The sequence below is a fragment of the Prionailurus viverrinus genome, chromosome X (assembly GCF_022837055.1).
Source record: "Prionailurus viverrinus isolate Anna chromosome X, UM_Priviv_1.0, whole genome shotgun sequence".
In the NCBI taxonomy this organism is placed as follows: Eukaryota; Metazoa; Chordata; class Mammalia; order Carnivora; family Felidae; genus Prionailurus; species Prionailurus viverrinus.
This window is the reverse complement of record NC_062579.1, coordinates 62,396,446-62,422,502: the sequence shown is the minus strand read 5'-3', so window position 1 is coordinate 62,422,502 and position 26,057 is coordinate 62,396,446. Positions and strand designations below refer to the sequence as shown.

General features: G+C 35.1%; 1 protein-coding gene across 1 annotated transcript in view; it reads left to right on the top strand.

The window, feature by feature from the left end:
• Window positions 1–26,057, top strand: part of HDX (highly divergent homeobox) — a 184,309-nt gene that overhangs the window by 118,906 nt on the left and 39,346 nt on the right. Inside the window, exon 6 of the mRNA XM_047843980.1 lies at window positions 20,867–21,074. Coding sequence (XP_047699936.1) covers window positions 20,867–21,074 — 208 coding nt within the window. The remainder of the gene's footprint in view (window positions 1–20,866; window positions 21,075–26,057) is intronic.

Here is a 26,057-nt window from a genome sequence, read left to right as displayed (position 1 = left end):
TGCAAATGGAGTTATACTCTGGGAAGCCATATGCCCAGCTAAATTTTTTTATTATTATGGAAGAGGGAGAATACCTAAGAGTCTCCCTTCTCTCTGTTTATATGACTATTTCTTGATTTTTCAATGCTAGCCATTGTTGATTGATTTTCCACTATGAAATACGAGGGTTTATCCTCAATCTTTTTCAAGATCTCTTCAGCGATCCTTTTACTTACATGCATACTTTTTCTCTTTTTATTCTCCCAGTTTGGTTATTTCATAATTTTGGTTGGTTAGTTATCCAGTGTTAACATTATTATAACTAAGTAAGTGTTTTACATATTTGACTTATGTAGTATACTATTATAATACATATTAATATATGTAGTATATTATATTATACTATTTCTGTGTAACATTATTTTGTTTTTTGTTTTGTTTTGGTTTTGTGTTCATTATTAGTTTTTTGGGGGGTTTTTTTTGCATTTTTGCTTGCTTAATTTTGTAGGTACTACTAATTTATTCTGAAACCCTTTCCAGGTGCATATCTCTCTTCTCAATACATTCATACACATTTGGTAGTGTAACAGTTTTATCATCTTGAAGAAATTTTTCCTGAAATCTGATCTGTTCCAGTCTGAATTGGTAGGTCTTCACCTGGAACACAGCTGTTATCCTGAGATTTCCATTTTCAATGTGGTTATCTTTTTGCTGTACTTTCAGTAAGTTATCATGAAATTCATTGCCATGGGGGAGAAGTAAGTTATCATGAAATTCATTTCCATGGGGGAGACCCCATTCTGCAAGAAAGAGGAGACAGTGATAGAATATTCCTAAACATACTCTCTCAAAATGAAAGATATAAAAATCTTTCCTTTTCGGACAGTGTTTGCTGCATCCCATAGAGTTTGAACCATTGAGCTCTCATTTTCACTTGTCTTCATGTGTTTTTTTTTTTCATTTCTTGATTGATCCATTCATTGTTTAGTAGCATGTTATTTAGCTTCCATGTAGTTGTGTTCCTTCCAGATTTTCTTGTGATTGAGTTCCACTTTCAACTGTTGTGGTTGGAAAAGATGTGTGACATGATTTGTTAAGATTTTTTTATGCCCTAATATATGGTCAGTCCTGGTAATGTGCCATGTGTACTTGAAGAGAATGTGTACTCTGCTGTTTTGAGATGGGATATTCTGAATTTATCTGTTAGACCCATCTGGTCCAATATGTCATTCAAAGACAGTGTTTCATTTTTGTTTTGATGTTTGGATGATCTATCCATTGATGTAAGTGGGATGTCAAAATCCCCTCTTATTATTGTATTATTACCAATTTCTTCTTCTATGTCTGTTAATAGCTGTTTTCTTTATTTAGGTGGTTTCATGTTGGTGCATAAATATTTACAATTGCTATATACTTTTGTTGGACTATTCTCTTTATCATATGCAGTGTCTTTCTTTGTCTCTTGTTACAATCTTTGTTTTAAAGTCTATTTTTTTCTGATACGAGTATTGATACACCACCTTTCTTTTTGTTTAGATTTGTATGGGAAATGTTTTCCACCCTTTCACTTTTTATGTGCATGTGTCTTTAGTTCTGCAGTGAGTCTCCTTTGGCAGCATATAGTTGGGTATTGCTTTTTATCCACTCTGTCACCCTATATTTTTTTATTGGAGCATTTAGTCCATTTAAACAGATGCAAAAATTCTCAATAAAATACTAGCAAGTAAAATCCAATAATACTTAAAAGAATCATTCACCATAATTAAGTGGGATTTACTCTTGGGTTGCAAGGGTGCTTTCATATCTACAAATAAATCAATGTGATATGCCACATTAATAAAAGAAAGGATAATAACCAAATGGTCCTCTCAATAGATACAGATAAAGCATTTGACAAAGGACAATATCCATTCATGATAAAAACCATCAATAGAGTAGGTTTAGAGGGAACATAACTCAACATAACAAAGGTCATATATGAAAAACCCACAGCTATTATAATTCTCAATGTGGAATTCATATAATTTCACTCATATGTGGAATTTAGGGAACAAAACAGATGAACCAACAATGGAAAAATATCAAAAACCACACCTTTAAATTCAGAGAACAAAATGGTGATTGCCAGAGGGGAGGTAACTGAAGGGAGGGGTAAAATATATGGGATCAAGAGTATGTTTATATTTATGAACACTGAGTAATGCATGTCATTGTTGAATCATTATATTGTAGATGTGAAACTAATATAACACTATGTCAATTATTACTTCAATAAAAGAAGGAAAAAAGAGACATTGATAGCAATAGAATAATAGCAGGGGACTTTAGCAGCCCATTTGCATCAATGGATAGTTTTTCCAGCCAGAAAATCAATAAAGGACCTTAAACAACATAGTAGAGCAGATGGACATTAAAAAAATATACAGAACATTTCATCCAAAATCAGCAGAATTCACATTCTTCTCAAGCTCACGTGGAACATTTTCCAATACAGATCACATATTAGGCCACAGGTCTCAATAAATTTAAGATGATTGAAATTTTATTAAGCATCTTTTCTGACCACAAGAGCGTGAAACTAGAAATCAATTACAAGAAGAAACTGGCATCACAGATTTATTAGAAACAAATGAAAGCAAACAAACAAAAAATGACTTACCAAAATCTAGGGGATACAGCAAAAGTGGTTCTAAAAGGAAAGTTCCTAGTACTACAAGCTATGAAAAAGAGAAACCTTAAATAAACAATTAACTATAGACCTAAAGTAACAAGAAAAAAAAAGGTAGTATAGTAGAAGAAAGTAACAAAGATTAGAGTGGAAATAAATTAGATAGTAAAAGTGAAATAGAAAAGATAAATGAAATCAAGGGCTGTTTCTTTAAAAAGATAAACACAGTTCACAAATCGTTAGCTAGTTTCACCAAGAAAAAAGAAGGCTCAAATAAAAACAGAAATGAAAGAGAAATTACAACTGATACCACAGAAATACAAGGATTCATAAGATTATTATAAATTGTCTGGAGCAACACATTAGACAACCCAGAATAAATTGATAAATTACTGGAAACACAATATTCCAAGACTGAATCATGAAGAAATAGGAAATATAAGTTAACTTATTATTAATGAGGAGAATGAATCAATAATCAAAAAACTCTAAACAAAGTTACAACCAATCCCTCAGAGATACAAACAATTATCAGGGAATACTATGAAAAATTATATGCCAACAAATTGGACAACCTGGAAGAAATGGACAAATTCCTGAACACCCACACTCTTCCAAAACTCAATCAGGAGGAAATAGAAAGCTTGAACAGACCCATAACCAGCGAAGAAATTGAATCGGTTATCAAAAATCTCCCAACAAATAAGAGTCCAGGACCAGATGGCTTCCCAGGGGAGTTCTACCAGACGTTTAAAGCAGAGATAATACCTATCCTTCTCAAGCTATTCCAAGAAATAGAAAGGGAAGGAAAACTTCCAGACTCATTCTATGAAGCCAGTATTACTTTGATTCCTAAACCAGACAGAGACCCAGTAAAAAAAGAGAACTACAGGCCAATATCCCTGATGAATATGGATGCAAAAATTCTCAATAAGATACTAGCAAATCGAATTCAATGGCATATAAAAAGAATGATTCACCATGATCAAGTGGGATTCATTCCTGGGATGCAGGGCTGGTTCAACACTCGCAAATCAATCAAGGTGATACATCACATTAATAAAAGAAAAGAAGCATATGATCCTGTCAATCGATGCAGAAAAGGCATTTGACAAAATTCAGCACCTTTCTTAATAAAAACCCTTGAGAAAGTCAGGATAGAAGGAACATACTTAAACATCATCAAAGCCATTTATGAAAAGCCCACAGCTAACATCATCCTCAACGGGGAAAAACTGAGAGCTTTTCCCCTGAGATCAGGAACACGACAGGGATGCCGACTCTCACCGCTGTTGTTTAACATAGTGCTGGAAGTTCTAGCATCAGCAATCAGACAACAAAAGGAAATCAAAGGCATCAAATTTGGCAAAGATGAAGTCAAGCTTTCACTTTTTGCAGATGACATGATACTATACATGGAAAATCCAATAGACTCCACCAAAAGTCTGCTAGAACTGATACATGAATTCAGCAAAGTTGCAGGATACAAAATCAATGTACAGAAATCAGTTGCATTCTTATACACTAACAATGAAGCAACAGAAAGACAAATAGAGAAACTGATCCCATTCACAATTGCACCAAGAAGCATAAAATACCTAGGAATAAATCTAACCAAAGATGTCAAAGATCTGTATGCTGAAAACTATAGAAAGCTTATGAAGGAAATTGAAGAAGATATAAAGAAATGGAGAGACATTCCGTGCTCATGGATTGGAAGAATAAATATTGTCAAAATGTCAATACTACCCAAAGCTATCTACACATTCAATGCAATCCCAATCAAAATTGCACCAGCATTCTTCTCGAAACTAGAACAAGCCATCCTAAAATTCATATGGAACCACAAAAGGCCCCGAATAGCCAACGTAATTTTGAAGAAGAAGACCAAAGCAGGAGGCATCACAGTCCCAGACTTTAGCCTCTACTACAAAGCTGTCATCATCAAGACAGCATGGTATTGGCACAAAAACAGACACAGAGACCACTGGAATAGAATAGAAACCCAAGAACTAGACCCACAAACGTATGGCCAACTCATCTTTGACAAAGCAGGAAAGAACATCCAATGGAAAAGACAGTCTCTTTAACAAATGGTGCTGGGAGAACTGGACAGCAATATGCAGAAGGTTGAAACTAGACCACTTTCTCACACCATTCACAAAAATAAACTCAAAATGGATAAAGGACCTGAATGTGAGACAGGAAACCATCAAAACCCTATAGGAGAAAGCCGGAAAAGACCTCTCTGACCTCAGTCGTCGCAATCTCTTACTTGACACATCCCCAACGGCAAGGGAATTAAAAGCAAAAATGAATTACTGGGACCTTATGAAGATAAAAGGCTTCTGCACAGCAAAGGAAACAACCAACAAAACTAAAAGGCAACCAACGGAATGGGAAAAGATATTCGCAAATGACATATCAGACAAAGGGCTAGTATCCAAAATCTATAAAGAGCTCACCAAACTCCACACCCAAAAAACAAATAACCCAGTGAAGAAATGGGTAGAAAACGTGAATAGACACTTCTCTAAAGAAGACATCCAGATGGCCAACAGGCACATGAAAAGATGCTCAACGTCGCTCCTCATCAGGGAAATACAAATCAAAACCACACTCAGATATCACCTCACGCCAGTCAGAGTGACCAAAATGAACAAATCAGGAGACTATAGATGCTGGAGAGGATGTGGAGAAACGGGAACCCTCTTGCACTGTTGGTGGGAATGCAAACTGGTGCAGCCACTCTGGAAAGCAGTGTGGAGGTTCCTCAGAATATTAAAAATAGACCTACCCTATGACCCAGCAATAGCACTTCTAGGAATTTGCCCAAGGGACACAGGAGTACTGATGCATAGGAGCACTTGTACCCCAATGTTTTTAGCAGCACTCTCAACAATAGCCAAATTATGGAAAGAGCCTAAATGTCCATCAACTGATGAATGGATAATTGTGGTTTATATACATAATGGAGTACTATGTGGCTATGAGAAAGAATGAAATATGGCCCTTTGTAGCAACGTGGATGGTAGTGGAGAGTGTGATGCTAAGTGAAATAAGTCATACAGAGAAAGACAGATACTGTATGTTTTCCCTCTTATGTGGATCCTGAGAAACTTAGCAGAAACCCATGGGGGAGGGGAAGGAAAAAAAAGAGGTTAGAGTGGGAGAGAGCCAAAGTATAAGAGACTCTTAAAAACTGAGAACAAACTGAGGGTTGATGGGGGGTGGGAGGGAAGGGAGGGTGGGTGATGTTTACTGAGGAGGGCACCTTTTGGGATGAGCACTGGGTGTTGTATGGAAACCAATTTTACAATAAATTTCATATATTGAAAAGAAAAGTTCAGGACATGATGATATGGCTGGTAAATTCTATCAAACGTTCAAAGATGATTTAATACTTATCCTCAAAATCTTCCAGAAATTGAAGTGAGAAAAAAGCATCCAAACTCATTTTAGGATGCCAACAATATCTTGATACCCAAACCAGATAAGGACACTACAAAACAAGAAAGTTACAGTCCAGTATTCCTAATGAACATAGATGCAAAAATCCTTAACAAAATATTAATGTATTAATGAATTTAACAATACATTAAAAAGACCTTACATCATGGTCAAGTGGGATTTATCCCAGGGATACAATGATGGTACAAGATATATCAATCAATCAACATCATACTGGCACATTAATAAAATGAAACATAAAAATCATAAAATCATCTCAACAGATACAAGAATCATTTGACAAAATTCAATATCCATTTATGATTAAAAATATCTCTTAATAGAGTAGGTACAGAGGGGATGTACCGCAACATAATGAAGACCATACATGACAGACCCACAGCTAATATCATTCTCAATTGTGGAAAGCAGAAAGCTTTTCTTCTAAGATCAGGAGAGAATTAATAATGCTCAATCTCCCCACTTTTTTCAACATAGTATTGGAAGTCCTAGCAACAGCAATTAGTAAAGAAAAAGAAAGAAAAGACATATAGATTGGAAAGGCAGAAGTAACACTCATTATTTGTAGATGACGTGATACTATATATAGAAAGTCTAAACACCCCGCCAAAAAAATGTTATTATAAATAAATCCAGCAAATTCAGATTAAAAATTAAAAAACATTTTTTTGTGTTTCTATACACTAATAAAGAACAATCAGAGAAATCAAGAAACAATCACATTTTCAATCACATTGAGAAGAATAAAAAGCCTAGAAATAAATTTAGCCAAAAAGGTGAAATACCTCTACATTTACAGGTATAGGACATTGAGGAACGAAATTGGAGAAGGCACAATGAAATTCCTATCAAAATTCCAGTGGCATTTTTCACAGAACTAGAAAAAAAATGATTCTAAAACTCTTATGTATCCACAAAATATCCTGAATAGCCAAAACAATCTTGAGAAAAAAGAACAAATGTGGAAGCATCATACACCCTGACATCAAACTATAATAAAAAGATATAATCAAAACACTATAGTATTGCCATGAAACTTGACACATAGATAAATGAACATATTAGAGTACCTAAAAATAAGCCCGCATATATATATATATATATATATATATATACTAAACTAATATATAGCAAAAGATGCAAAAATATACAATGGGAAAAGAGTAGTCTCTTCAATAAATGGTGGTGGGAAAACTGGACAGCTACATGCAAAAGAGTAATATTGGGCCACTATGTTACACTACATACAAAAATTAATTCATGGTGGATTAAAGACTTCAACATTAGTCCTGAAAACAAAATTTCTGGAAGAAAATGTAAGTGGCAAACTCCTTGCCATTGGTCTTACTGATGTTGTCTTGGATTTGTCTCCAAAGGCAAGGGAAACAAACCAAAATAAACTGGGGCTACATGAAACTAAAAAGCTTCTGCACAGCAAAAGAAATTATCAAAAAATGAAAAGGCAACCTACTAAATGAAAGAGGATATTGGCAAATTAGATATCCAATAAGAGGTAATATCGAAAATAAAGAACATATGCAAGCCATTAACAAAATAACAAACACCCAGAAATGAACCCACAACTATATGGTTAATTAACCTTTGACAAAGCAGGAAAGAATATCCAATGGGAAAGCGACAGTCTCTTCAACACATGATGTTGGAAAAAAAAACTGGACAGCAGCATGCAAAAGCATGAAAACAGACCACTTTCTTACACCATACACAAAAATAAATTCAAAATGGATGAAAGACTTAAATGTGAGACACAAAACCACTAAAATCCTAGAGAAGAACACAGGCAACAACCTCTTTGACATCAGTTCTAGTAACTTCTTACTGAATAGATCTCCTGAGGCAAAGGAAACAAAAGCAAAAGCAGACAATTTGGACCTCTTCAAGACAAAAAGCTTCTACACAATGAAGGACACAATGAACACAATTAAAAGGCAACCTGAAGAATGGGAGATTTTTTCAAATGAAATATCTGCTAAAAAGTTAGTGTCCAAAATATATACAGTACTTAAAAAACTCAACACCCAAAAGTGAATAGTCCAAGTCAAAAATTGGCAGAAAATATGAATAGACATTTTTCCAAAGAAGACATACAGGTGGTGAACAGACACATGAAAAGAAGCTCAATATCACTGATTATCAGGAAAATACAAATCAAAACTACAATGAAATATCATTTCACACCTGTCAGAATGGCTGAAATCTGGGCACCTGGTGGCTCAGTTGGTTAAGCATCCAATTCTTGATTTCAGCTCAGGTCATGATCTCATGGTTCATCAGACTGAGCCATGCATCAGGCTCTGCACTGATAATGTGGAGTGATTGAGATTCTGTCTCTTCCTCTTTCTATGTCCCTCCCCTGCTAAGGTTCTCTCTCTCTCTCTCTCTCTCTCTCTCTCTCTCTCTCTCAAAATTAATTTAAAAGAAGATTTTTTAAAAAAGAATGGCTAAAATCAACAACACAAGAAACAACAGGTGTTGGCATGGATGTGGAGAAAGTGGAACACTCCTGTACTGTCTGTATAGCCACTCTTGAAAACAATATGGAGGTTCCTCAAAAAGTTATAATAGAACTACCCCTATAATCCAGCAATTGCATTATTAGTTATTTACCAAAAGAATACAAAAATACTAATTCAAAGGGATACATGCACCCCAGTGTTTACAGCTGCATTTTCTACAATAGCCATATTGTGGAAACAGCTCAAATGTCCATCAGCTGAAGAATGGATAAATAAATGGTAAATATATACAATAGAATGTTACTCAGCCATGACAAGTAATGAAATCTCCATTTGCAATGACATGAGTGGAGCTAGAGAGTACTATGTTAAGTAAAATAAGTCAGCCAGAGAAAGACAGTACTATATGATTTCACTCATAGTTGGAACTTAAGAAACAAAACAAAAGAGCATAGGGAAAAAAAGAGAGAGGCAAACCAAGAAACACACTCTAAACTATAGAGAACACACTGATAGTTATGGGGGGGTTAGTTGGGGGAGGGGTTAAATAGGTGATCGGTATTGAGGAGTGCACTTGTGATGAGTGCTTGGTGTTGTAAGGAAGTGTTAAATCACTAAATTGTACACCTTAATCTAATATTACACTGTATGTTAACTAACTTAAATTTAAATAAAAACTTGAAAAAAATAGCAAACAATCCAATTAAAGACTGAGCAGAGGACCTGAACAGACTTTTTTCCAAAGAATACATGTAGATGACCAGGAGGAACATCCCTACTCATGGTAATGGAAATCAAAACACAATGAGATGCCACTTTTCACCTGTCAGAATGGCTAGTATCAGAAAGACAAGAAAAAAAGTGTTGATGAGGATGTGGAGAAAAGGGAAATCTTGTACACTGTTTATGGGAATGTAAAATGGTGTATCCATAATGGAAAACAGTATGAATTTAAAAATTGAACTACCATAGTATCCAATAATTCCATTGCTGGTTATTTAACTGAGGAAGACAAAAACACTAGTGTGAGAAAACATGTGCACCCCTATGTTTATTGCAGTATTACTTATAATAGCCTAGGTATGGAAAACAACGTAAGTTCCATGAATGGATCAATAAATATAAAAGATGGTGGTGTGTATATTGCATATATACATCCCCATCAACCCTTAGTTTGTTCTCTGTATTTAAGAGTCTCTTATGCTTTGCCTCCCTCTCTGTTTGAAACTATATACATACATACTCTGCTATAAAAAAATAATACAATCTTGCCATTTGTGACAACATGGGGGACCTTCAGGGTATTATGCTACATTAAATAAGTCAGAGAAACACAAACACTGCATGATTTTGCTTATATATGGAAACTAAAAAGAAAAACAAACAAACAAAAAATATCTTTACATGTGGAGAACAGATTGTTGGTTGCCAGAAGGGTTGGAGGTTTTGCAGAGCAAAATGGTTGAAGGGAATTAAAAACAAACTTCCAGGTATAAAGTAAATAAGTCATGGGGGAGTAATGTACAGCATGAGGGATATAGTCAATATTATTGTATTAACTTTCTAAGCTGAAAGATGGTATCTAGATTTTTTGTGATGACCATTTCACAATACATACAAATGCCAAATCAATAAATTTTACACCTTAAACTAACATAATGTGTTATGTCAATTATACATCAATATATTTTTAAAATGGAGTCAAGAATGGCATGATCAATCTCACACAGCTAGTCAGTGACTACAAGCCAAATCTTTTTATTATTATCTAATATTGTTTCTATTTCCACTTTACCAATGTATGCCCTATCATAAGAATTACCTTGAAAACCTCTTTAAAAATACAGATTACTCCTTTCCAGTCTTACTCTCAGGATTTGCTAGAAAGGATCTGCTAATCCGTATGTTTCCTTTTTCTCAATAATTAGGATCAGGTTAATTTGGAGGAGTTCACTTCACTACACTATATTATGTCATTGTGGTTAAATATTGTAGCTGGTTCTTTCCTTTTATAATACTTGATCAGATTTTGTGATTTATATTTTCTTCTCAAAATTTCTATTGTCTCTACTTTTACTAGATTGTAAGTTTGAGTTCCATGAGGACATATATCATGCCTGGTTGTTCACTACTGAGACTCCACAACTAGAACTGTGTTTGGTACATACTTGATGTTCAGTAATATTTGTGGAATGAATGTTTAACAGAATGGTGTACCCTGTACATATAACATTCCCACCATACAAATATATAATAATATACACTTAAATAGAAGTTTTACATATTGTTTTATATTATTTTAATTTATTTTAATATAATTTATTGTAAAGTTAGGTAACATACAGTGTATACAGTGTTCTCTTGGTTTCAGAGGTAGATTCCCATGATTCATTGCTTATAATCCACACCCAATGCTCATTCCAACAAGTGCCCTCCTCAGTGCCCATCACCCTTTCTCCCTTCTCTCCCATCCTCCCATCAGCCCTCAGTTTGTTCTCTGTATTTAAGAGTCTCTTATTGTTTGCCTCTCTCCCTGTTTGAAACTATTCTTTCCCCTTCACTTCCCACATGGTCTTCAAGTTCCACATATGAGTGAAATATATGATATCTGTCTTTCTCTGACTGACTTATTTCACTCACCATAATACCCTCCAGTTCCATCCACGTTGTTGCAAATGACAACATATTATTCTTTCTCATTGACAAATAGTATTCCATTGTATATATAAACCACATCTTCCTTATCCATTCATCAATTGATGGACATTTCAGCTCTTTGCACAATTTGGCTATTGTTGAAAGCACTACTATACACATTTGCGTACATGTGCCCCTATGAATCAGCACTCCTGACCATTAAACAGAACTCCTGTTTAATCTCCATACTGGCTTTATAAAGTTTATAAGTGACTAATCTACTACCTTTCACTATATGTTTGCTTTAACCTGTGAAATTATTTCCTTGCTTAATTTTCTGTGTTCCATTAATGGCCTTTTCTTTCCACTCAAAAAATCCCTTTATCATTTCTTATAAAGTTGGTTTAGTGGTGATGAATTCCTTTAACTTTTTTTTTTTCTGAGGGGGAGGATCCGGGAAACTCTCTCCCCTTCAATTCTGAATGATAACCTTCCTGGGTACTCTTTTTTTTTGTTTGTTTGTTTGTTTTTCCTGGGTAGGTTTCTTTACTTTTTTTTTTTTCCTTTTATCTCTTTGAATATATCATGCCTATCCCTTATGGCCTGCAGTGTTTCTGCTGAAAAATTACCTGATAGCCTTTTGGGGTTTCCCTTGTTTTAACCGTTTGTTGTTGTTGTTGATGTTGTTGTTGTTGTTTGTCTTGTTTTGTTTTGTTTTGCTTTGTTTTTTGGTGATTTTAAATTCTTTCTTCATCATTATATTTTTCCAGTTTAATTATTATGTGTCTTGCTGTGGACCTCCTTGGGTTCATCTTGTTAGGGGCTCTTCTTGGACCTGGATCTCTGTTTCCTTCCCCAGGTTAGGGAAGTGTCCTGGTATTATTTTTTTTTCAAATAATTTTTTCTTTCCCTTTCTCTCTCTCTTCTCCTTCTGAGAATTCTATAATGTGAATGTTATGCTTGATGGTGTTGCATAGTTTTCTTAATCTATTCTCCTTTTATTATTCTTTTTTTTCTTTTTGCTATTCAATTTAGTCGCTTTCCATTACCCTGTCTTCCAGATCGCTGATCCATTTTTCTGCATTCTTTAATCTGCTATTGATTCCCTCTACTGTATTTTTCATGTCAGTCATTGAATTCTTCAGTTATGATTCACTCTTGTTTATATTCTCTAACTCTTTGTGGACATTCTCACTGGGTTTATCCACTCTTTTTTCTCAAGTCTTTTCAGTATCTTTATGACCATTACTTTGAACTCTTTATCAGGCATATTTCTTTTGCTTCATTTAGCTCTTTACTGTGATTGTCTTGTTCTTTCATTTGGGAAATATTCCTCTAACTCCTCATTTCATCCAACTCTGTGTGTATGTTTCTATGTATTAGGTAGAACATCTATATCTTCTGATCTTTCAAGTAGTGGCCTTGTGTAGAAGAGGTCCTGTGGTGCCCTATAGTTCAATTCTCCCATGTCACCAGAACCAGGTGCCCCAGGGGTATCCCCTGTGTGGGTTGCATGCACCTTCCTGTTGTGGCCAAGCATAGTTGCCTTCATCCCAGATAGCTTCTATGACCCACTTTGCCCTCTGTGAGCACACCTTTGAGAGTTCTGGCTGAGGCCAGATAGGACTGGTGGTGGGTGAGGCCATTATTCATTCTATCAGTGTGCTATTAACCTCTCTGCCAAGACCACATACACTGAAGTTCAGGGATCAGTCACTTCCTTGTACATGCAGCTAAGGGGTCTGGCTACAGTAATTGTGGGTGCCTGGTGTGTTGGTTTGTTACCCCCTCCACATGAGTGGAGTCACTTTGTAGTGGTGCTGGTGTGGGCCAAACCTGCAGACCAGGTGTGGTTGGGAGCAGCTTTGGAAGTTGTGCCTGCCATGGCAGGCAGGTCGGTGTGGTTTGTCAACAGAGAAATTCCAGGGTGAAGCACTTGGTGCTGGCAAAGAAGAAGGAGAGTTTTAGAACTGAGTCCCAAAAGCATTCTTTTATCCGTGTTGAGGTTGAAGAACAGTGGTACCCATATGTGCTTTTCTTCCTAGAGAATCCTTCTGTAGTTTTCTTTTCCTGTAGCACATGTTCTCAGATTATTCAATACATCTCTTTGATGGATACCCCAGGAACTTTTCAAGCTGCACCTCTTATTTCTTGGTGAAGTTATTTATTATTATGGCTCTTTAAAAGAAGGTATTGAGTTTATACTGCCATCTGGCTTTCCTGGTCTTGAGCAACCTTGAGTTTTTTACTCTCTTGGTGTAAACCCAGCTAGTTTTCAAAGCCAGAATTTATGGAGATTCCTCTTTCCACTGTAGATCCCCAGTACTAAGGCTGCCTATTGTGTGGTTTGTTCATCTTACTTCTCCTTGCTTGTGAATTCTTTTCTGTTTGTGGTTAGTTACTCTGGGGGTTTGGTTCCCAACCACATCTTTACCACTCCTATCATTTTTGATGTAGCAATCTCTTTATGACTAGCTATGGAATATCTGTTCTTCAAATCTTTAGGTCATTTTGAGAGTTATTTGCAAAGACGCAGGTATTATCCCAGTGTGTCTGTGGCATGAGGTGAGTTCAGGGTCCTCCTATTCGGTCCTCTATCAAAAGGATATCGATTTTAACTAATTGTCCTGGAACTACTGAATATTCACATGAAAGAAAAAAAATAATCTAAACATGGATCTTTCATTATTCACAAAACTTATCTCAAAATGGATGATATACCTAAAAGTATCTTTAGGAACTCCTAAAGATAACATAAAAGAAAATCTGGGTGACTTTGTGTTTGTTGATAACTTTTTAAATACACCAAAGTCAAGTTTGATTACAAAATTGATAAATTGGACTTCATTAAAATTGAAAATTTATAATCTGCAAAAGACATTCTTACCAGAATGAAAATACAAGCCACAAACTGGAAGAATTTTTTTCAAAACATTTTTATGATAAATGTACAAAGGACACTTAAAATCCAACAATAAGAAAATAAACAACCTAATTCAAAATGGACAAACATCTCAATCAATAAAACTAAAAGGCAACTGACAGAATGGGAAAAGATACTTGCAAATGACATATTGGATAAAAAAGTTAGTATCCAAAATCTGTAAAGAATTTACCAAACTCAACACCTGAAAAACAAATAATCCAGGAAAGAAATGGACAGAAGACACAAATAGACACTTTTCCAAAGAAGACATCCAGATGGCCAACAGACACATGAAAAGATGCTCAACATCACTCATCATCAGGGAAATACAAATCAAAACCACACTGAGATACCACCTCACATCAGTCAGAGTGGCTAAAATTAACAAGTCAGGACACAACAAATGCTGACAAGGATGTAGAGAAACAGGAACCCTCTTGCACTGTTGGTGGGAATGCAAACTGGTGCAGCCACTCTGGAAAACAGTGTGGTGGTTCCTCAAAAAATTAAAAATAGAACTTCTCTACAACCCAGCCACAGCACTACTGAGAATTTATCCAAAGGATACAGGAGTGCTGATTCATAGGGTGACATGTACCCCCATGCTTATAGCAGCACTTTCAACAATAGCCAAATTATGGAAAGAGCCTAAATGTCCATCAGCTAACGAATGGATAAAGAAGATGTGGTTTATATATACAATGGAATACTACGTGGCAATGAGAAAGAATGAAATCATTCCACTTGCAGCAATGTGGATGGAACTGGAGGGTATTTTGCTAAGTGAAATAAGTCAGTCAGAGAAAGCAGATATCATATATTTTTCACTCATATGTGGAACTTGAGAAACTTAACAGAAGACCATGGGCTAATGGAAGGGGAAAAAATGGTTACAGAGAGGGAGGGAGGCAAACAATAAGAGACTCTTAAATACAGAGAAAAAACTGAGGGTTGATGGGGAGGTAGGGGAGAGGGGAAAAGGGGTGATAAGCATTGAGGAAGGCACTTGTTGGAATGAGCACCGGGTGTTGTATGTAAGTGAGGAACCACAGTAATCTACCCCCAAAACCTAGAGTACACTGTACACACTGTATGTTAGCCAATTTGACAATAAATTATATTTTTAAAAAATAGGCAAACATCTGAACAGACACTCACCAAAGAATTTAATCAGATGACAAATAAGCATATGAAAATATATACAGTATTATATATCATTAGGGAATTGCAAATAAAAAAAAGATAAAATACCACATACATTTATTAGAATAATCAAAATCCAAACCCCCAACAGCACCAAATGCTGGAGAATATGTAAAGCAACAGAAACTCTTACTCATTTCTGATAGAAATGCAAAATGATACATTTGCATGGTCTTTGGAACACATTTTGGCAGTTTCGAAGAAAAGTAAACATAGTCTTAACATATGATACATTAGTTTTGCTGCCTGGTGTTTACCCTGATGAGTTGAAAACTTATGTTCACACAAAAACCCGCACATAAATATTTATAACAACTTTATTTAATTACAAAAGAAATTAGAAGCAGCCATGATGTCCTTCAATAGATGAATAAATAAACTGAAATACATTCAGACAATGGAATATTATTCAGCAGTAAAAATAAATAAGATATCAAGCCATGAAAAAAATGGAAAAATCTTAAATGAATATTTCTATGTGAAAGAAGCCAATGTTAAAAGGCTACATAAATGCTGTATCATTCCAAGTATATAATATTCTGGAAAAGGCAAAACACTAGAGAGACAGTACAAAGGTCAGTGTTTTCCAGCGACTTGTGGGGAGAGAGAGAGTTAGGATAAATAGGTGGAACACAGAAATTTTTAGGGCAGTAAAACTAGTATGCTGCACGATAGTTTAATGTTATAAACTGTCATTACATATTTGCCAAAAACTATAGAATGTACAACACAAAGAATGAACCCTAATAGAAATTCTGGATTTCACTTGATAGTTTATCAATATTTGCTCATCAATTGTAACAAATCCACTTTATGAATTTTAGAATGATGTTAAATCAGAGGAAATTGACTGGGTGCGTGAAGGGTACATGGCAACTCTTTTTTTGCCTTTTTTTCCCTAGAAATCTAAAACTGATCAAATACTAATGCCTGTTATTTTATTTTATTTTTTTTTAATTAATAGATACAGAAAACAGATTGATGGTTGCCCGATCAGTGGCGGGGTCGGGTGGAGTGTGGAGTTGGGGGATGAAAGAAATGTGCCAGGATGGTCAAAAGATACAAATAAGGGGCGCCTGTGTGCCTCAGCCAGTTGAGCATCTGACTTCAGCTCAGGCCATGATCTCATGGTTCATGGGTTCAAGTCTCGCACCTGGCTCTGTGCTGACAGCTCAGAGCCTGGAGCTGGATTCTGATTCTGTGTGTGTCTCTCTCCCTACCCCTCACCCGCTTGCTGTCTCTCTCTCTCTCTCTCTCTCTCTCTCTCTCTCTCTCTCTCTCTCAAAAATAAATAAACACTTTTTGGGGCGCCTGGGTGGCGCAGTTGGTTAAGCGTCCGACTTCAGCCAGGTCATGATCTCGCGGTCCGGGAGTTCGAGCCCCGCGTCGGGCTCTGGGCTGATGGCTCAGAGCCTGGAGCCTGTTTCCCATTCTGTGTCTCCCTCTCTCTCTGCCCCTCCCCCGTTCATGCTCTGTCTCTCTCTGTCCCAAAAATAAATAAACGTTGAAAATAAATAAATAAATAAATAAATAAATAAAGATTGAAAAAAAATTGTTAAAAAAATTAAATAAACACTTTTAAAAAAGATAAAAATAAATATTAATTTGAAAATCAATAAAAATATAAGTCCATTGAAAAAAAATCAGTGAAATTGACAAACATCTAGCCAGAGTGGCAAAGAAAAAAGACACAAATTAGTAATATTAGGAATGAAATGGGTAATTCTACATACTTTTAAGATAGAAAAAGGATAAACAGAATTTTTAAAACAACTTTACATGGACAAATTTGACAATTTGGATGAAATGGATTCCTCAAAGGGTATAAATTATCACAACTCACCCAATATGAAATAGACTATTTGAATAGCCCTATAACTATTAAGAGAATCAAATTTGTCATTAAAAACTGCCCTCCAAAAGAAATCTACAAGTGCGCAAAATTTACAGTTAACATCACACTTAATGGTGAAAAATGTAATGCTTTCCTCCTGAGATCAGGAACAAAACAAGATATACACTTTGACCACCTTTATTCAATTTGTACTGGAATTTCTAGCTAATGCAAAAAAATAAGAAAAGGAAATAAAAGTAACATACAATCAATCATCAGTATTGACAATCCGAAAGAATCTACATAAACAGTCTTACAGCTAGTAAGTGAGTTTAACAATGTTTCTGGATACAAGATCAACATACAAAAATCAATTGTGTGCATATATAGGAAAAAGTGAACATATTGAAACTGAAATTAAGCATATAATACCATTCTCAATCAATCAAAATATCAAATATTTAAATATAAATCTAACAAAACATGTATAGGACTTTTATGCTGAAAACTACAAAACATTGATGAAAGAAATCAAAGACGTTCTAAATAAATGGAAAGACATCTGTGTTAATGGACTGAAAGACTCAACAGAGTAAAAATGTAAATTCCTCCAAAATGATATGAAAGTTTAACATAATTCTTACAAAAGTTTCAGCAATATTTTTGATGTAGACAAGAAAATTCTAAAATTCATATGGAAAGGAAATATGTTAATTTAGTTAAAATAATTCTGGAAAAAATACTGAAGTGGAAGAAATTCATCTACCTAAAATCAGGACTTATTGTATAGCTATAGTAATCAAGACTGTGGGGCACCTGAGTGGCTCAGTTGGGTAAGTGTCCGACTTCAGCTCAGGTCATGATCCCACTGTTCGTGGATTCAAGCCTATGCTGACAGCTCAGAACATGGAGCCTGCTTCAGATTCTCTCTGCCCCTCCCCCACTCATTCTCTCTCTCTCTCTCTCTCTCTCTCTCTCAAAAATAAATATTAAAAAGAAAAGACTGTGTGGTAGTCACAGGAAGATACAAATGCAGATCAGTGAAAAGGATTAGAAATAGTCCTGCACAAGTATAGCCAGCATAGTTGATTTTTGACGAAGGTGCAAAAGCAATTCAATGGGGAATATCTTTTGAAAAAATGGTTCTGAAATAATTTGATATCCATATTAAGCACAAATGAACCTTGACCAAAACCTCACACCTTATACAAAAATGAAATCAAAATGGATCACAGATTTAAATGTAAAAAATAAAACTATAAAATAAATTTTAGAAGATAAAATAAGAGGCAATCTTTAGGACCTAGGGCTTGGTGAAGTATTCTTAGAAATGTCACTAAAAGCACAATCCATAAAAGAAAAGAAAAAAAAAAAAACAAACAAGAGCTTGGAATTCATCAAAATTAAAAAAAAAAAAAAAAAACTTTTTTTCTGCAAAATACCAGAATAGTGAAAATAAAAGCTACAGACTGGGATAAAATATTGCAAAACCACATTTCTGATAAGAACTCCTACCTAGAAAATATAAAGAACTCTTAAAACTCAACATTAAAAAAAAAGTAAATTAGAAAATGAGCAAAATGCATGAAGAATCATTTCAATGAAGAGAGTGTATGGATAGCAAATAAGCACATGAAAAGATTTTCAACATCACTAGGCATTGGGGAAGTCAAATTAAGAACTCAAGGATTGGGGCACCTGGGTGGCTCAGTCGGTTGAGCGTCTGACTTTGGCTCAGGTCATGGTCTCACAGCTTGTGAGTTTGAGCCCCGCATCGGGCTCTGTGCTGACAGCTCAGAGCCTGGAGCCTGCTTCTGATTCTGTGTCTCCCTCTCTCCCTGCCCCCCCCACTCATGCTCTGTCTCTCTCTGTCTCAGAAATAAATAAACATAAAAAAAGTTAAAAAAAAAAAAAAAGAACTCAAGGATCTATCACTGCATGCACCAGTGAAAATAGATAGTCTTTTTCATTACTAAGAATACCAGATGCTGGAAAGAATGCCAAAAAAACTGGGTTTTTCATACATTGCTGGGAGAAATGTAAAATGGTACAACTTTTCTGGAAACAATTTGACAGTTTTTCATGAAACTAAACATGCAATTACCATATGGCCAAGCATTTGCATTCTTGAGCATTTGTCCTGGAGAAATGAAAACTTAACATCTGCACAAAAGCTTGTTCGTGACTGTTCATGACTGTTCATGAAGTTTTAAGGGCCCCTAATTGGAAGTAACTTGTGTCCTTTGATGTGGGAATGATTAAACAAACATTGCAAATAAATTGGAAAAAAATTAGTTCATAAATATCATGTAATACAACTTAACAATAAGAAGGAATGGAGTATTGATACATGTAACTTGAAAAAATCTTCAGGGCGCGTGGGTGGCTCAGTCGGTTAAGCTTCTGATTTCTGCTCAGGTTGTGATCTTGCGGTTTGTGGGTTTGAGCCCTGTGTCGGTCTCTGTGCTGACAGCTCCGAGCCTGGGGCCTGCTTTAGATTCTGTGTCTCCCTCTCTCTCTGCTCCTCCACTGCTCACGCTCTATCTCTCTCAAAAATAAATAAGCATTAAGAAAGTTAAAAAAAAAGAAAAAGTCTTCAGAAAATTATGGTGAGTGAAAAAAGCCAACTTCAAAAAATTACATACTATGACTCCATTCATAAAACATTCTTGAAATGACACAAAGATGTGGAAGACAGATTAGTGGTTGACAGTGGTTGGGAATAGTGGATAAAAGAAGAAGAAGAATAGTGTGATAAAGGAACATAGAAGTGTACATACATACTGTGTAATTTCAATTTAATGTTTTAATTATTGTGATACAATTAGGTTAAACATAAATTGGAGAAAACTGAGTGAATTTACCTCTGCCACTTCCTGTGAATCTAAAAATATTTTACTATAAAAAGTTTTAAAAATTGTTTCTGAGTCCAATGAAATGAAATTTTACAAATTTTGAAATACCCAAGTAACCATTAAAGAGCTGAAGTTAATAGAAGTTACATTTTCATCAAGGAAGAACAAGGTTGGAAATGGCATATGAACTATAGTTATAACTACCTGTCTGGTCCCTGTAGAAAAGAACTAATTTGTGTTTTGTTTCAAAGACCAAAAACAAAAGTTTGTGAATTTTTAACTAATTTTAAAAGATATAATCATTTATATTAAATAAGTACTTTCTCAAAAAATAACATTGATATTTAATTATCATTTATCAAAATATTAAATATATTTTGTTTAATTTCCCCTCAAGGTTGTTCTGTTTGAATTATGTTTGCTTTATAAACATGAATATCTGCTTATAAATGTTTTGTTAGCCCTTTATTCAACATTGTATTTGACATTTTTGTACATTATAGTATGTAAAATCAGTAAAATGACCAATTTCAAAAATGAAAAAAAATAAAGTCTAAAAAAATTGTCCTGAAATAGGCTGCATGTTTCTTGAATGTCTGAATATTTAGATAAATGTTACCTTTCTGCTAATAGTATGTTTAAAATAAAAGCATAATTACTTTTATTTTTGCTTATTGACTAATAATTAAATTTTCTTATTCTAGGTACCTATTTATTTCTAATCATATTTTATGCAGCATCCATTTATTATTTTAATGGCCAAACCTGCTAAAGGTTCTATGTTTACAAAAATTCCTTTTGTATTTCTCTTATAAGACTTGGATTGGGAATAGAAGAAGGAAATATCGTTTAATGGGGATTGAAGTTCCACCTCCAAGAGGAGGCCCTGCTGATTTTTCTGAGCAGCCTGAGTCTGGTTCTTTGTCTGCACTCACATCAGGAGAGGAAGCTGGTCCAGAAGTAGGGGAGGATAATGACAGAAATGATGAAGTATCCATCTGTTTGTCTGAAGGAAGCTCTCAAGGTATTTTATATGCTGCACTTCCTAATAATAGCCTTTGTAACTTTGATGGATTTTTAACTTGCTTTTCAGCTAATTGCATTTCACATCTAAAGTTCTCAAAACATTTGGTTAAACGTTTGAAAATAAATTGATTTATTTTGATTTATTTTTATTTTATTGATATGTATATACACATATATACATAATGAAATGATTACTGCAGTCAAAATAATTAACATATCCATCTCCTCACATAGCTACCATTTATGTATATGGTAAGAACACCTGAAATCTACTCTTAGCAAATTTCTAGAATGCAATATAGAATTGTTAACTGTAATAATCATATGAATTAGATCTCTAGACTTATTCATCCTACATAATTGCAAATTTGTATCCTTTGACCAAATTCCCCCATTTTCCTGATCTCCCCACCATGGTAACTACCATTCTGTTCTCTGCTTCATTTGACTTTTTATGATTCCATGTATAAGTGAGATCATGCAGTATTTTTATTTCTGTGCCTGGCTTATTTCAGCTAACATAATGTCCTCCAGGTTCATTCTTCATGCATTATATATACAGTATATAAAATCTCAGTTATGTGGGGAATCTAAATATAATATTATATAATCTCAATTTATTTATTCATCTGTCAACAGATAATTAGGCTGTTTTCATATTTTGACTATTATAAGTAATGCTGCAAAAAATGTGGAGCACAGATAACTCTTAGAGATACTGATTTTATTTATTTTGGTTATATATCCAGAAGAGGGATTACTGGATCATGTGGTAGTTATATTTTTACGTTTTTAATGAACCTACATACTCTTTTCCATAATGACTATACCAATTTGCATTCTGACCAATGATGTACAAAGGTTCTCTTTCCTCTATATCCTCACCAACACTCTTTGTCTTTTATGTTTTTTATTTTATTCTTAATGCTTCCACCTAAAGAGTCTCCCACACTGAGTCATCACAAGGAACACTTATGTACCACAATAACGATCTCTCACATTTAGAAATATTGTTTATTACAACAATCCATAATTATAATTAAGTACATGATTGTTTTTATTTTATTGAAACTCTAACCAATTTAGCTTTGAATGTTATAAATGTATTATTATAAAAAAGGATATGGTATAATATGATATACACCAGGGTAGTAGTCAGGCAACCTCAGTATAAGTCCTGGATCTTCCACTAGCTGATTATGTGACTTCAGGCAAAACATTTAATTCATGGGGCTTTAGTTACACATCTGTAAAATAAAGGAATTAGCCTGGGTCATTTCTATAACATTTCTTAGTTTTTCCCTAATGAGAATTCAAATAATTGGATGTACTTTTTCAATGAACACTTATATTGAGGTTTAATTTACATATCATAAAATTCATTGATTGTAAATGTAGAATTCAATGAGTTTTAGGAAATTATAGAGAGTATGCAACTATCACCATCACTAAAATCCAACTTTAGAATATTTTCACCACTTCAAAAAATTTCTTTGAGCCCACTTGTAATCAATCCTCATTCCCACTTCCAAACCCAGGCAACCACAGATCTGCTTTCTGATAATATGAACTTGTCTTTTCTGAGTATCTCACATAAAAGCAATCATACAATATATAGTATTTTTGCATCTGAGAGAAACAAAGGGAGAGAGAATCTTGCAATGGCCCATTTTGTTTGTTTCTATTTTACTGGATCAGAATATTAACAATACAGTTTCCAGTTTAATTTTTGCCTTTTAAATTTGATTATGGACTTTCTCATGCCAGAACTTTTGCTTGTAATATTTATGTTGCCGAATATATCAGTCCTTTTCTTTATGATTTCTGACTTTGGTATTAAGATTACGAAGTTCTTCATTGTACCACAATTATGTAAACATAACCCTATATATCATCTTATATCTTATGGTTTCATTTTTACAACTTGATATTTATTCTGCATAGAATTTATTTTTACTTAATATTTGTGAGGAAAATACCTAATTTTATTTTTCCAAATGGTTAACCAGTTGCCCTTACACTATACGTTAAATAATCCAGCATTTTACTAGTGAGTTTACTTGTAGCTTTTTATCAAGCTTTATACATACACATGCACACACACACACACACACACATACACACATATATGTATCTATATATATTTTGGATTTTCTATTCTTTTACATTGATCTGATTGTTTATGATTTTGGCTTTATAAAATATCTAAATATCTGGTAGGACTCTGATTACTCTTCTTAGTTCTTGCAGCACAGATTATTCTAGATTAATTTTAGAATTGCTTAATCATACCTTTCCCCAATCCCTCTTGCCAAATATCATTTAAGCTTTTTTATTGGTACTGAATTAAATGGATAGTAAAATGTGGAAAGATAGAAACAGTTTTCCATGTGTTGAGTTTTAGATGATGTCAGGATATCAATGTGGAGCTGTCCAGCAGACCAATGGATAATGTGGGTCTGAAACTCAGAAAAGGAGTTAAGATATGAAAAGAAATATAGGAGCTACTCACATTGAGGCTGAACAAATGTCTAGCCATAGAAATAGAAGATTTAGTTAAGTGAGAAAATGGAAGACAAGAAAGGAAGATAGACAAGGGCTGTATGTTAAGAAATATCCAGATTTGGGGGCTAGGGGAGAAAGGGAAGCAATGAAAGAACATTCAGATATAGGAGAAACAGGATATTATGATATTATTAAAACCAACGAGAGAGATTTCAGAAGAAAGAAGTGTCATTATATCAATCATCTTTTGGAAGGTGAGTAGAAAGTCCTCTCATATGAGGCATTTAAAATGGTCAAAGGTATATAAGTGGACAATATAATGGTAGTACCAGAGGATGGGGAGAGGAATATGAGGAGTTGTTGTTCAATGAATATAAAGTTACAGTTATACAACTGGAGTATAACTGTTGAAAAACATATTGCATATAGTTAGCAATAAGGGGCTATAGAAAAAAAAGAAAACTTAACAGGGTAAATCATTAAGTTGTTCTTACCAAAAAAAAAGAGGGACACAAGAAAACTTTTGAAGGTGATATATATGTTCATTACCTGGATTGTGGTGATGGTAACATGAGTACTGATATGTTCAAACTCACCAAATTGTTTATATTTATTATGTGCATTTTATGTACACCAATTACACCTTAATAAAGCAGAAATATTAAAATAAACTTTAGAAACAATGAGAAACCATTGAATTGGGTGCTTAAGGGCTTCTTTCAAAAGCAATGTGTGTTGCGAGGGGTAGGCAAACAGATTGCATTAGGTTGAGTAATGAAAGGGGTATTAAAGCTCTTGGTATTGCCAGGGCCATGTATTTTAATACTAAGTCTTTGAAAAGATGTGTGAATATTCAACTGCTCTCTCTCTCTCTCTCTCTCTCTCCCCTCCCCTTCTCTCTCTCTCTGTGTCTTTACCAACATTTACTGTTGGCTTTGATGAAGATGATAACAGGATTTAGTGTACAGAAAACTGTGAAGCAAGAAAAAGGAGAAGATGTTGCATCTTTTCCAAGTCCCTTATTTATAATCTAGTTGGTCCATTAAACCAAAAATGGACCAACTTCTATTAGTCTGCTACCAAAGACTATTAGTCTCTACTAAATTGTATGTGCCTGGTAATACTTGAATGTTTTCAGTGATTTAGGAATAGATATTTATTTATTTATTTTAATATATGAAATTTATTGTCACATTGGTTTCCATACAACACCCAGTGCTCATCCCAAAAGGTGCCCTCCTCAATACCCATCACCCACCCTCCCTGCCCTCCCACCCCTCATCAGCCCTCAGTTTGTTCTCAGTTTTTAAGAGTCTCTTATGCTTTGGCTCTCTCCCACTCTAACCTGTTTTGTTTTTCCTTCCCCTCCCCCATGGGTAGAGAATGATGACTGGCAGCTATTTGAAAGATAATGGGGATTTGTGTGTTTCTATGGGTGGGTGGGAGAACTATGAGGAAATATTCTTTTTTTTTAATGTTTATTGTTGAGAGAGAGACAGAAAGAGAGACAGAGAGAGAGAGAGAGAGAAAATGCAAATAGGGGAAGGGCAGAGAGAGAAGGAAACGGTATCCTAAGCTGCTTCTGTGCTGCCAGCAGAGAGCCCAATGCCAGGCTCAAACTCAGGAACCATGAGATCATGAGCTCAGCCTAAATCGAATGCTTAACCAAGTCTGCCAACCAGGCGCCCCGGGAAATATTCTAATAAAAGCAAATTACCTAAGCCCCTGAAAGGGAGTTTCAATCCACTACTTCCACTTCCCCACCTAAAAGGGAATTTTTAAAAAAATAAGTAGTTAATAGGGGAAAAATGATTTAATTTTAAGGTTTCTAATGGTCCACTGCTCCTACACTGACATCCTTTGTCATTTAATAGTGTGTTCTCTAGACAGGTGACATAGCAATTAAGGCCTAATGAGAAAGAAGAGAGAAAGAATTTAATGCATGAATCAAAAAACACTTGATGGGAAGTGATATTACCTAGAGTCCCTTCAGTGGCTTACTTTTTACAGCTGCATAGTAACCTTTTCATTCTCATCAGAAATTGGAGCAGAAAAGCAGAAAATAGTCTTAAAATACTAAGAGAGCCTTTTTGCTCACTATTTCCAATGAGTTCTGTCTTCCAAATGTCTAAGAAAAAGAAAAATGTCTTTAAAGCAGGGCTTACAGGGGTGTGGGCAAGATGGCGGCTTAGGAGGACGCTGGGCTCACCGCACGTCCTGCTGATCACTTAGATTCCATCTACACCTGCCTAAATAACTCAGAAAACCGCCAGAGGATTAGCAGAACAGAGTCGCCGGAGCCAAACACAGACGAGAGGCCCACAGAAGAGGGTAGGAAGGGCGGCGAGGCAGTGCGCGCTCCACGGACTGGGGGGAGGGAGCCGGGGCGGAGGGGCAGCTCGCCGGCCAAGCAGAGCCCCCGAGTCTGGCTGGCAAAAGCGGAGGGGCCTGACGGACTGTGTTCCCACAACAAGCG